This window comes from Rana temporaria, chromosome 1, assembly GCF_905171775.1.
Source record: "Rana temporaria chromosome 1, aRanTem1.1, whole genome shotgun sequence".
NCBI lineage: Eukaryota > Metazoa > Chordata > Amphibia > Anura > Ranidae > Rana > Rana temporaria.
This window is the reverse complement of record NC_053489.1, coordinates 432818536-432831441: the sequence shown is the minus strand read 5'-3', so window position 1 is coordinate 432831441 and position 12906 is coordinate 432818536. Positions and strand designations below refer to the sequence as shown.

Genomic DNA, 12906 nt, shown 5'->3' with positions numbered 1-12906 from the left:
ACAAAAATTAGAGAACTTTCTTTAAAATCGAACCGATGGACGGCTGACCATCGGTCAAAACGGATGGTTAGTACACAAAAGCATTGGTTCAAAACCCGCGCATGCTCAGAATCAAGTCGACGCATGCTTGGAAGCATTGAACTTCGTTTTGTTCAGCACGTCGTGTGTTTTACGTCACCGCGTTCTGACCCGATCGGTTTTTGAACTGATGGTGTGTACGCACATCAGACCATCGGTCTGCTTCAGCGGTGAACCGATGAAAACGGTCCGTCGGACCATTCTCATCGGATGGATCGACCGTGTGTACGTGGCCTAAGTGTTACACAGGACAAAAAAAAAAAAGAAACAAGCCTGACATGGGTTTGAATTCTTATCCATTCTACCCAAAACAATTCAATAAAGTTTTGCCATTATTTATACATAAAAAACTCAAAATATGATATAAATCTATATAACTCAATCAAATAATAATAATTGGCACTTGACATTACAGTACTTTTACAACCCAACTATGGATAAATATTATAATTTCTATGTTGACCAAATTATTATTATTATTTTTACAAAATGTTGTGTTGTGTATTGTGTATCTGTATTGCTCCTTTTTAAAGTGTTCCACTATTATATTTTTATTTTGTGTTTAAAATTATTTTTAAAGTGCCTAATTTAGTCATAACATACTTATCAGATCATAAATAGAAACTCTTAAAATGTTGTGATTTTTCTTTATTCAATTTAGTTATAACAAGTTGTATATAAAATGTATAGCCAATGTTCAGATCCCTATATTATTTCTCATACTGTATATTTTTGTTTTATACTGTGTGTGTATACTGTATATATATAAATATTTTATCTCTCCATTATCCAGCATTGAGACATACTTATATAAATGAAATCATTGCTGTGGTCTTTTTACAAACCATATAGAAATTCATATATATTTTTTTCTATATACTTCAGGTAGCCAACATATTAAAGTGGTTGTAAAGGCATTGTTTTTATTACATCAATAAACATGATATATTTACCTGCTCTGTGCAATGGTACTGCACAGAGCAGCCCTAATCCTCTTCTGGGGTTCCCGCTGGTGCTGTCTGCTTTTCCTATTCTCTGAATGCCCCGAGTAAGCTGCTTGCTATGAAGGCTCTCAATGGACACACACAGCATGGCTCAGCAACGACTCCCCCAGCTCCATCCTTCACAGGATATGATTGACAGCAGAAGCAGCCAATGGCTGCTTCTGTATCCTATGAATACAGGAAGAGAGAGCAGCACTACTGCAGATGGGTATAGTGCTGGATCAAAGGATTAGCCAGGTAAGTAATTAAGAAAGGGGCTTAAGGGAGCTAAACCTGGAAGTTTTTTTTACCTTGAGGCTCCGTTCACACCTAATGCTGATGCGGCTCCCAGCAGGGGTCCAGTGCGTCCTGTTTCACAGTTTCAGGACCGATGTCAGCCTGAATTTGGACCAAAAGATGCACAGGGCTCCTGTGCAAATTCGCACTGGAGCCGCATCAGAGATATGTGAACCGGCTCCATAGAGAGCCATTCACATTCTCCTGCTATTGCATATTGGATGCAGGGATCCCGCATTTAATTCGCAATAGTGTGAACCCGCCCTAATGCAGAGAATGTATTAAAGTAGAAAACCTTATGTCTTTAGAACCACTTTAATCTCTAGTTGGATTAATCTAAAGCCATCAATACGTATTCGCTTATTTAAGAAGAAACTCTGCGCCAACCCTAAAAACCTTTAACGAAACCCTCTCTAAAGCTGCTGAGATCATCTTTTCCCTTGGATAATTAAATTATAACATCCAAAAATAACTAGTGCTAATTAACAGTTAAATCCAAAGACAAATGTGGATTAACAATTTGGTAAAGACAAATGGTGATCAAACATGTGACAGATACCAATCAGAAACAATGACATAAAGTCCACACAGCATATAGGAGAAAAAATTCCACCCACAACGAAATTCCACTGTGAATGATCATGTAGAGGTACTCCAATGTAAGCTTCATCAAAGTACAGTACACTTTGAGAACAGATTTCAATGACCTCCTTTTACTAAGTAAGTCTAAATATGCTCTTAATAGATAAACCTCCATATGTACTGTCCCAATTCTGATGTTCAGTTACACTTTACAATCAAATACAAAGCATGAGAAAAAAAGTCCATAGTGTTTAAATATGATAAAAACTGTGCTTGTAAAAAGCTGCCGAGGAGTCCCAGCAGAGCAGCCTGGATTGCCTGGTAGTTTCTGATGCAACACATGCCTACCCAATCAATGCATTTCACCCAATGGACTTTCTCCTAAAGAAGTCCATTGCACTTGGTACAGTGCATGCAAATGGGAGTGTTTTTATTTTCTTTATTAAAAGAAGATTTATACTACTGGATTTTTTGTTTTGTATTTGGTGTTTGAGTGTACAACGGAACTTGACATAATGGAATTAGGACAGTACATGTAGAGCTGTATCTATATGAAGCATTTTTAGATCTGCTAAGCAATAAGTAATGTAAATCTGGTGAGGGAGCTGTGTTTCAGGCACTTGCACTGAGGTGTACTGCACTTTGAAGAAGAAGGACCGAGCACGCAACACAATCATTCACAGTAGAAATAAATTTTAGAGTGTTTTTTTTTTTTTACATGTAAGTAGTATGGAGCTTACATTATAGTATCTGACATATGTCACGTTTTATCACTATTTACAAAAGTGTTAATAATTCACATTTGTCTTTGGAAGTCTAACTGTTAATTAGAGCTGTTTTTTTTTAGGGAAGTTATTACATTTATATTTGCTTCTACCCATGCCGAGCTTCTGAAAGCTGAATTTTGATTAGTATAAACAGCTCCTTCTGTAAAGCTTCTGTGTAGGAAAGTAACTGATGGGATGATGAAGCTCTCTAAAATCAACAAATATATATTTTTCCTGGATCGTTGTCCAAAGGCATTTAATCATAAGTTTGTTTAAAAAATAGCTACAATTCATACCTTCAATTATTGAATATTCTACAGAACTGGGCAGAACTAGCAATGAAAGAAATACGGAAAAGGCAGTGTTGAGTCAAGTGAAGAAAAACTAGTAACTAGTAATAATATTTTAAAATTTATGAACAGGGCAGCCTAAACTATATATAAAACCATGTATTTTTTCCATTATAAATTCTGTTATTTAGATTTATGCTAGCCAAGTTAAGAGATTTTTTTTCTGAGTGGTTTATAGAAATTGGTTTGCAATTTTTGTTCAAATCTAACAGTTTATTCACATTGAATGATCCATTAAATTATCATATTGAAATATGTTGCATAGTTACATAGTTAGTCAGGTTGAAAAAAGACACAAGTCCATCCAGTTCAACCATAAAAAATAAAAAAAATGAAATAAAAAATATTGTAAAATCCCATATACCCAATTATTTACCCACAGTTGATCTAGAGCAGTGGTTCTCAACCTGGGGGTCGGGACCCCCTCGGGGGTCAAATGATGATTTGCCAGGGGTCACCAAATCCTGGGCTGTTCCTGGCTCTCCCAGCATTTTTGTGGCCGCCCAGCAGGGCTGTCCGTGGAGCCCGCAGCCCACTCGGCCCCTTCGCAGCCATCCATTCAGTTCACGGCATGGTTGGGGGGTGGAGACTAGAGGTCAGCTGACTGGTGAGGAATGTGAAGTGGGAGGGGCTGGAGGAGACCCTATCTCCCGAATTCCACATAGGTGTCACTGCTACAAGACACCAGAAAGTCGGAGACACAGTGAAGCTGGAGATACAGTAAGTAACACTATCTGTGATTAGAGTTGCCATTAAAAGGCCCCACTACAGTTCTCAGATCAGCAGATGACCTTGATCAAGAGCACCTAAGTTGGCTGATCAGAACTCCCCCCAAGCATTTCCACTAATCCCAACTCCCCGCCAGCACTGCCACTCATTACACAAAGGAGTAAGAGAAGGAAACAAATAGAGAATACATGGAAGGTAAAATAAAAAGGGGAGAAACAAAGAAAAAGGGGGAGAAAGAACAAGAAAGACGGTGAGAGAAAGGGATGAGGGGGGGGGGGGAAAGAAATTAGGATAGAGAGAGATAAAGGGGAAAGAAAGGAGAACAAAGAGAGAGTGGTAGATCCTAAAATGTACCATAAGGGGGGTCAATACTGTATGAGTGTAATGGACTTGTCTTGCCTTGGGTGCTGACAACCTACGCTACGAAAATAATTTTACTGTTAGGGGTCCCCACAACTTGGGAAATGTTATCAAGGGGTCACGGCACTAGAAGGTTGAGAACCACTGATCTAGAGGAAGGCAAAAAACCCCAGCAGAGTATGATCCAATTTGCTACAGCAGGGGAAAAAATGCCTTCCTGACCCCCGAGAGGCAATCAGATTTACCCTGGATCAACTTTACCTATAAATGTTAGTACTCAGTTATATTATGTACATTTAGGAAAGTATCCAGACTTTTTTTTAAAGCAATCTACTGAGCTGGCCAGAACCACCTCTGGAGGGAGTCTATTCCACATTTTCCCAGCTCTTACTGTGAAGAAACCTTTCCGTATTTGGAGATTAAATCTTTTTTCCTCTAGACGTAAGGAGAGCCCCCTTGTCTTTTGTGTTGACCGTAAAGTGAATAACTCAACACCAAGTTCTCTATATGGACCCCTTATATATTTTACATGTTGATCATATCCCCCCCTTTTTCTCCTCTTCTCAAGAGTGAATAAATTCAGTTCCTCTAATATTTCCTCATAGCTGAGCTCCTCCATGCCTCTTATCAGTTTGGTTGCCCTTCTCTGCACTTTCTCCAGTTCCCCGATATCCTTTTTGAGAACTGGTGCCCAAAACTGCATATTCCAGATGAGGTCTTATGTGTGGTCACAATAAAGATTAATATATGTTAAAACTATAGCCAATAACTACTTGATAGAGAACAAAGGACTGAAAATGTTGCTTCTCTTTTTTCTAAAGGCCTTACAGGTAAATGTGAGTTGAAATACAAGTTTTTCCTGCAAAAAATTAAGTATTGTTTCAACAAAAAACATCTAATTTCAAAAGAGAGAATATACCTACTTGTCCAACAAGGTTCACCTCTTACTTGTTGCTATTGATTAATACACTTACTGTTCTATCAATCATATTACTAAATAAACCCAAAAATATAATGTTGGCTGTTGGGGGTGGGGGTAACCGTAAAGCTGGCCATACATGGCTCCGTTGTTTTTTTTTTTTTTTATTCAGTCAGCAGGTGAACAGGAAAAAATGAACCGATTCCCCACACATTTGAGGTGGATGCAGGAATCCTTCCTGCTGTGTCATTGTATTCTGACAGAAGGACTTCCCCAGCCACTTGAATACTTTTTAACATTTTCACTTTTCAAAATTTTCCAACAAGCCCGTTCATTAAAAGTCAACCGTTAGATCAACTTGCGATGAACAGGAATGGCCGTAGATGGATCGAAATTCAGCCAGGTTTTGCTGACCAATGGTATTGTAAAAAACAGATGGAAAATAATTGTATAGTTGCTTGTTTCCTATAGATACCACTCTCCCCTTTCCTCATATTTTTTATTTAAAACATTTTTTTTATAAAGGGCAAACAAAAATAAATTATTATAACAAAATCAGATCAATCTTTTACCAAATATTTTCTTTGTTTTTACTTTTACTTAAAAATTTTCATATCTACCATATAAAAAATACACTGATTATCTTTTTTTTTTCAAGATAAATAATTTTCGGAAGTGGAAAGGAGATGATTCAGATGAAAAAGGGGTAAGTAACGTACTCTAGTGGTAGCTGGAAGCAGTTTCTTCAGGCTGTGTGCACTTGTAGGCATGCTGCAGGTTGCCGTATGTCAGACATATGGCTCTCTACAACACAGATACAGCATCCAGTTTACTTTTCGGTACAGGCTGCAGGGATTTGGAGAAAAAGGATCTGTACAGAAACTGCAGTCATCATTTAACCCTTTAACATAAACCAGTTTAGTAAAACCCTGTCCTGTTTTCACCTGCATTGCTGGTGTTTTAACCTATTCATTTTGAAAAAACATATGAAAATGCGTGCATTGCAGCTTACATGTGTTGTGAAGGGGCCCTAAATATTGTAAGCTTCAAATGAATTGCTAAGTAGAAGTTCAGCCCCTAACAGTATAAAGAGATGAATAACCTGTATTTTTTTTTGGCGCTTTAAACATATTGCCAGTTGTATATAAATGTAATTTCCGAATAAATAAAAACACATCTCAAAAAAAATCTACAAAAAGTACTTGGCTGGTAAGTATATTCTGAGTTATTTTAACTCATGTGGAAAATATGCTGTAAATGTGTGTATGTGTGGGATCACTGTTTGTGTGTTTTGGCAGCATGCAACTACAATTACATAATTATAGAGGAGCACCATACACACCTCCTGTACTTTGGAAGAAGGATAAAAATGAATAACAGTCATTAGAATGAAAATGCTGCCCAGTAAAAACGTGATGGTGCTTATTTTACTGACATGTGCTATTCATTTTCAAAGTTTGGTTGTTGGATATGAATGAGACCTTTCCTTGAACTTGTGCTATAGATGGATCTGTCGCCAGGCCACCACTTTGGCTATTATATAACTTGTGTATGATGAAATGTGGTCAGATAAATGCTCCTTTTTCTCCACTGTCCACATGTCCTTGGTGTCTTTATAGCTATCTCATGGTTAGGCTAAAATAAAAATAAAAACTTTTTTAAATAGATATAAAAGGTATTAAATTAATTTAAAACAATAAAATCTGTGGTCTTTTAAATATGCCTGCCTCCAGAGGAAAATCACTGAAAGTCTGTATTAGCTTTTGCAGTGGAAATGCACACGCAGTAGAAGATATACCGGCCATTGCAGTCTCTGTCCCTCTGCATAAACTAAAGCTGGGTATACACGTACCAAAAGAAGCCAGTCTAACACCAGGTTCTTAAAGGTCCTAAAAGCTTTTACTCAACTACATTGTTCATTGGAATCTTCATTTACTTCTTAAAGCAGACCATCAACCGAAACATCCCAAACAAAGTAAAGTCACCTTTCAAAAGGTTTAGAAATTACAAAATTAAATATATAATTACCTTGCAGGTTCTTCTTTCCTTCCATTTTTTATCTCTTTTTTCATCTTGTCTCCTTGTGTCCATTTTCTAGAAAGGGCAGATGATTTTGTCTGCTTTAATTTTCGAGAGATGTAAACCCACTCCAATGGTGCGCAGCAAGATCCTGCACCTGGAAGCAGACGCTGTTGTATTTCTATTATGAGTAGGAAGCATCCATGAAAGAGTTAAATGAGATGTATTTTTATAAAAAAAAAATAAGAATCATACTTACCTCGGTCCGATGCTGCATTTGTCCCCCGGTGCTTCTAACACTGACAGCCAAGCGATCGAACAACGCCAATTGCTCAGTTCTCACAGCTCCCTGGACAGAGAGCAGGTGACTGTCAGTTAGCAGCTCTCTGCTCTGCTCTACCTCCCCCCATGCTCACTGGAGTGCTGGGCTGTGGAGGGGGCGAGAGCATCTGGCTCAGCCAGTCTAGGCTTGGGTATGGATATCAATTTCATTGTTGCAATCTTGCCCGAGCCTGGACCAGTTCTGTGACATCAGTTGACAGCAGGCTTCAGCTCGCTGTCTTCTGAAAAAGGGTCATAGGCATGCGGAATTAACTGAGGTCCTGTGATCCACAGGAGAAGTACATCCTAACAAGCTTTAGCTGTACTTCTCCTTTAACAAATTCTTCTGGGAATGTGTGCATAGCTCTATAGCTTTCTCTGTGCCCATGTGACACTAGGGGGTTGATTTACTAGAGGAAAACAGACTGTGCACTTTGCAAAGCGTAGTTGCACACTGTAAGAGCAATTGTGCCAAATCTTAGTAAATAAGCAGAAGCTCTATCATCCAATCAGGTGAAAAGGAAAAATGCTGTTTTTATTTTTCGTGCATGTGATTCTTTGCAAATTGAAGCTTTACCTCGTTTACTAAGCTCCAGAGCAACTGCACTTGCAGATTGTAACTGCATTTTGCAAAACGTCATGTTACAGTTAATAAATCCACCCCTAAATATCAACTAAGGAAAAAAAAAAATTCCAAGATCTCAGTGTATAAACAAAATTTGCCTGGAAGGCACTGGTGACATAACATTCCCAGGGGTCAGCTGTGTCGTTGGCTACCCTAGAAAGACCAGGAGGTGAAATTAAATCTGCAGCTCAGTTTCAGAGTCTTGGCAATCTTCTTATAGCCTAGGCCATCTTTATGTAGAGCAACAATTCTTTTTTTTTTAGATCCTCAGAGAGTTCTTTGCCATGAGTATGAGAGAATGGGAGCGATGACACAAATTTAACACACCTGCTTCCCATTCACACCTGAGACCTCGTTACACTAATGAGTCACATGACACCAGGGAGGGAAAATTACTAATAAGGCGAAATTTGGACATTTTCATTTTCTCTGCGTTGAGTTATTTTGAGGGGACAGCAAATTTACACTGTTTGGTTGGTCAGAATATATATACAAGAAAAGAATTTTTTCTAAAAAGTAGATTTGTTTATTTAGATATAAAATATCATAATGTGTAGAAAAATACAGAAGAAAGAGTATTGCCGTTTCCAGCACAAAAAACCATCTAACAGGCTAATCTAGGCAAGCCTATCCATGAACATTGACAGGAATATATACATAAATTATAACAAAATATCAACAATAAAATTGAACACTTCCAAAAGTATTTGGAATAAGGTGCATGAATGTAATTAGTGGTCCTGTCACGTTGTGGAAATGCAGGCAGAGAAATGTCTGCGGTGGTTTGGCTTGCTGCGTAGGTGGACTCGACCGGTTTCGCGCTTTAGCAGCGCTTCCTCACGGAGTCAGCAATGTAGTTTTAACTATAGAACAACATTAAACAATAACACACAAAAAAAGAAAAAGTAAGAACAGTATATCAATTTGGATAATAGCGCTAGTGAAGCAATAAAATAAATAGATATACATATAAATATATATACGGGCAAATGAAAGTAGGAAAGAAAAAGGAGGATAAGGAAGATTGAGAGGAAGGGGGGGGGGGAGGGGAAGGGGAAAAAGGGGGAGGGAAGGTAGAAAGTGAGGGGAGAATGAGGGAAAAAAGAGGGGGGGAGGGGGGGAGAAGAAGGAGGACATGGGGGGGTGAAAACAGGGAAGGAAAGGGAGCATAAAGTCCTGATAGGTGAACGCAACCCCAGAGCATTTCCTCAATGATACAGTGGGAGCGAGGATAGGTATGTATATATATAGAATATAGAGTAATTATGGGAAGGAGAGGATACTAGAATAAAAATAGCTGGTATAGGTACTTACAGATAGTGTTGGTTGGTAGGGGGATCAATATATAAATTTTCTGTCAATAAAATAAGATAAGAAATAGACTGTGTCCGGGCTGCTGGACGTTGTAAAAAGTGTAGGGAAATGACCCGCATAAACTAAATAATAACAGTCTGAAAGGTAAAAAATAGAAGATAGTGCAATGAATAGAATATCGAGCTGGTATTGGATAATAACAAAAATAATAAAGGGGGACATCCTACCTTCAATGAAGGAGGACAGGGCTTGAGGAGAAGGGAGAAGGCAGAGAGCGATCACTACCCTCTAACAATCCTCAATACATGTAACATTTCCTGGTAGTAGAAATGAGAAACCAGAGCTGGATGCCGGCTGGTAGCCAAGGATTAAGGCAATGATAAGCCTAGTATGATAAAGAGAAATATGTAACCTATTAGTTACAAAAAGCAGCCTCGAGGTAAAAGAAAGGGGGGGGTGATAGGAAGGGGCATACCTGGTTCAGTATGTGCGATGGCACTCTCCTCCATGAGTCTCCCGAGAGACTGCAGCAATTCTGGCTTGTGTACGGGGGTTTATATAGGGACTCGCTCAGTGCGGAGAGGACGTAGTGCACGAAGGTGCGTGTGACGTCATCCGCAGCAGCCGCGCATCTCCTCATCATGTGTGCGCGCCGCAGATACAAACAACGCGGCGCCACACATGAGAGGCATCGCTCCAGGATGGAGAGCTCCATCTAGTGGTGCGAATACAGATCTATGTATAGTGATCTGTGATGCGCGGTCAGCCACTGCATCGAAGTAAGGGGAGAAAAATATCTCAAAGGGTAGAGTGAACCGTGGCAGGACTAAAAGGGATAGATAGATAATGAAACAAATAAAAAACTGACATAGTGTGAGAAGAGCAGGGGAAAAGAACATGGATAATTGCCCGTGTATATATAATGCTAAGTACTGGTTGCGATATAAATGATTATTAAGAGGTGACGCATAGAATTCATTAATAGTTGGAAATTCCCTGAATAGATAGAATGATAAGGAAGGGGAAAGAGAAAAAAGGGGGGGAGGGGGAAGGGAAAAGACAAAAAAGGGGGAAGAAAAGAAGGAGCAGAGAAGGGGGCTCCAGAGAACAAAAAAGCAGAAATAATAAAATTTATTAGGCCACAAAAACAGTCATATCCCAATGATAGCATGCCAACGGGGTTACACAAAATTCTGCACAGTGGTCTCAATATGCATATGATTAAACGCGACACATGAGCCATACATAGATGTACATATATTAATATATTTATACATATATAAATAGATGGAGCTTGTGGAGACATTTGGTATTACATATCATCCCATAAAGATTTATATTGAAAAAATAATGATTAAGGTATATATCTCTGGGAGTTAACCCCGAAGTGTCCATAGCTAGTATATAAAATTGCAAAAACATTTAGTATTACATATAAAGATTTAAATTAACAAAATAGTAGTTAAAATATATATCTCTGGGAATTTGCCCCGAAGTGTCCATTGCTAATCTATAAGATTAGGTGGTATTTGTGATGTCAAAAAATAAAAGACTGAAATGCCAATTTTAGGATAGAAAATTAAGTAAGGAAATTTATAAAAAAGGTTTGTACGATTGTGCCTCGTTGAGGCCGGGGGCATAGAGGGCGTTGAGGCGTTCTATCCACAGGGTTTCTCTTTGCAATACCAATTTGTCCCAGTTACCTCCTCGATCATTTTTAGGGATCACAGCGAGAGCAATAAAGGAAACTACCTTATTGCTGAAGCTGTGATATAAGTCTAGGTGTCGACTCACAGACGTCACCATTTTTCCTTGGTCGGAATAATAAACGTGATCACGAATCCTGGCTTTGAATTTTCTGATGGTTTTACCCACATAGAAGGCCTGACACTGACATGTCATCAAATAGATAACTCCCTCTGTATTGCAATCAGCATGGAAGTTGGGTTTAAATGTTTCCCCATTGGGCAAGATAAAACTGGTGCCTTCAGTGATCCATGAGCAAAATGAGCAGTGTCCACACCGTGTAATGCCATTAATAGATGTTCCCCTATTCCGGTTTGATATATAGTGGCTTGATGTGAGTTCATCACGCAGTGATCTGGATCTCCTAAAGGTTACATCAGGCTTGGGGCCTATGTATTTTTTTAGGATGGGGTCACTGGTGAGTAAGGTCCAATTTTTCATTAAAATGGTACGCAATTCTTTGTGGTGACCAGAGAACTGCGTGATAAATCTCACTGGTTGGGGGGAGGGATTCTCTTTAATTTTGTATAGTAGGCTTGAACGGGTTCTACGAAAGGCCTTATTGAAGGCCTTGCGTAAAAGAGTTCTACTGTAGCCACGATCAAGCAAACGTTTTTTTAAAAGGTTTGCCTGTTCCAAAAAATCAGTGGTTAAAGTGCAGTTTCTGCGTAGGCGCAGGTATTGTGCATAAGGTATGCTTTGAATAAGGTTTGATGGGTGTGCACTATCAGCGTGCAGTAGGGTATTGCCAGCTGTTTCTTTTCTATAAAGGGTTGATGTTAAACGACCCTGTGAGTCTTTCAAGATTTTTAGGTCCAAAAAAGCTACTTTATCCTGTGCACTGGAATATGTAAATTTGAGATTGTAACTGTTAGTGTTTAAAGCCTCAACAAAGTCATGCAATAGAGATATTGATCCTGTCCAGATTATAAATATATCGTCAATATATCTTAGCCAATTGGCCACAAATTTGGTATAGATGGATAGGTTTTCATCAGAAAAAATGAAACGTTCCCACCCCCCCAGGTACAGGTTCGCGTAAGCCGGGGCACAGCAGGTGCCCATAGCTACGCCCTGTACCTGGAGGTAGTGGGACTCTTTAAAAACAAAAAAGTTCCGAGTAAGGATAAACCGTAGGAGGTCAATGACAAAGTCATTGAGCTTCCAAGAATGATGGTCTTGTTCATTGAGGAAGGTATGTGCTGTCGAGATGCCCTGCTCGTGAGGAATACTGGAGTAGAGAGCCTCCACATCCAGAGTCACGAGCAAGGCATCCCGAGGCACAACCATATCCTCAATTTGTTTCAGAAGGTCTAGGGTGTCTCTTGTATATGACGGTAGTGCTAGTACATGTGGCATGAGGATAGAGTCCACATATCGGCTGGCATTTTCTGTCAGTGATCCGATACCGGACACAATCGGTCTTCCCGGTGGGTTTGTGGGGTTTTTGTGGATTTTAGGGAGCGCGTATATAGTAGGTGTTTTGGGATGGCGTGTATTTAAGTAATCATAGAGGTCTTGATTAATTAGACCGTTATGGTGGGCCGATGCCAGAATGACTAGAAACTCATCTTTGAATTGAGCAATCTTGTTTATATGTATCCAATTATACCAATCTCTATTTTGGAGTATCTTAAAAACCATTTTTTCGTAGTTCTGTTTAGTCAGTAAGACTATATTTCCACCCTTGTCTGAGGCCTTGATCTCAAGGTCAGGGTGGGATTGTAATAACTTAATGGCCAATCGTTGTTTTTTAGAGATATTGTGGTTTAGAGGGTTTATCTCAAGATTCTTCAAGTCATTGATGGTAGATGTA

The 12906-nt window shown here is 39.1% G+C and overlaps 1 protein-coding gene and 1 long non-coding RNA gene across 3 annotated transcripts in view; one reads left to right on the top strand and one right to left on the bottom strand.

Moving 5' to 3' along the window:
* Window positions 1-12906, top strand: part of LOC120915387 (bone sialoprotein 2-like) — a 55322-nt gene that overhangs the window by 6756 nt on the left and 35660 nt on the right. For both annotated transcript variants that reach the window (XM_040325854.1, XM_040325844.1), the window contains exon 3: window positions 5724-5771. In XM_040325854.1, the coding sequence (XP_040181788.1) occupies window positions 5724-5771 (48 nt within the window). The remainder of the gene's footprint in view (window positions 1-5723; window positions 5772-12906) is intronic.
* LOC120915399 lies at window positions 8509-10015 on the bottom strand. The gene is made up of 4 exons (XR_005743869.1): window positions 9820-10015; window positions 9572-9729; window positions 9345-9481; window positions 8509-8893 (listed from the first exon to the last, which is right to left on the bottom strand). It is a non-coding gene; the product is annotated as an uncharacterized LOC120915399 (long non-coding RNA).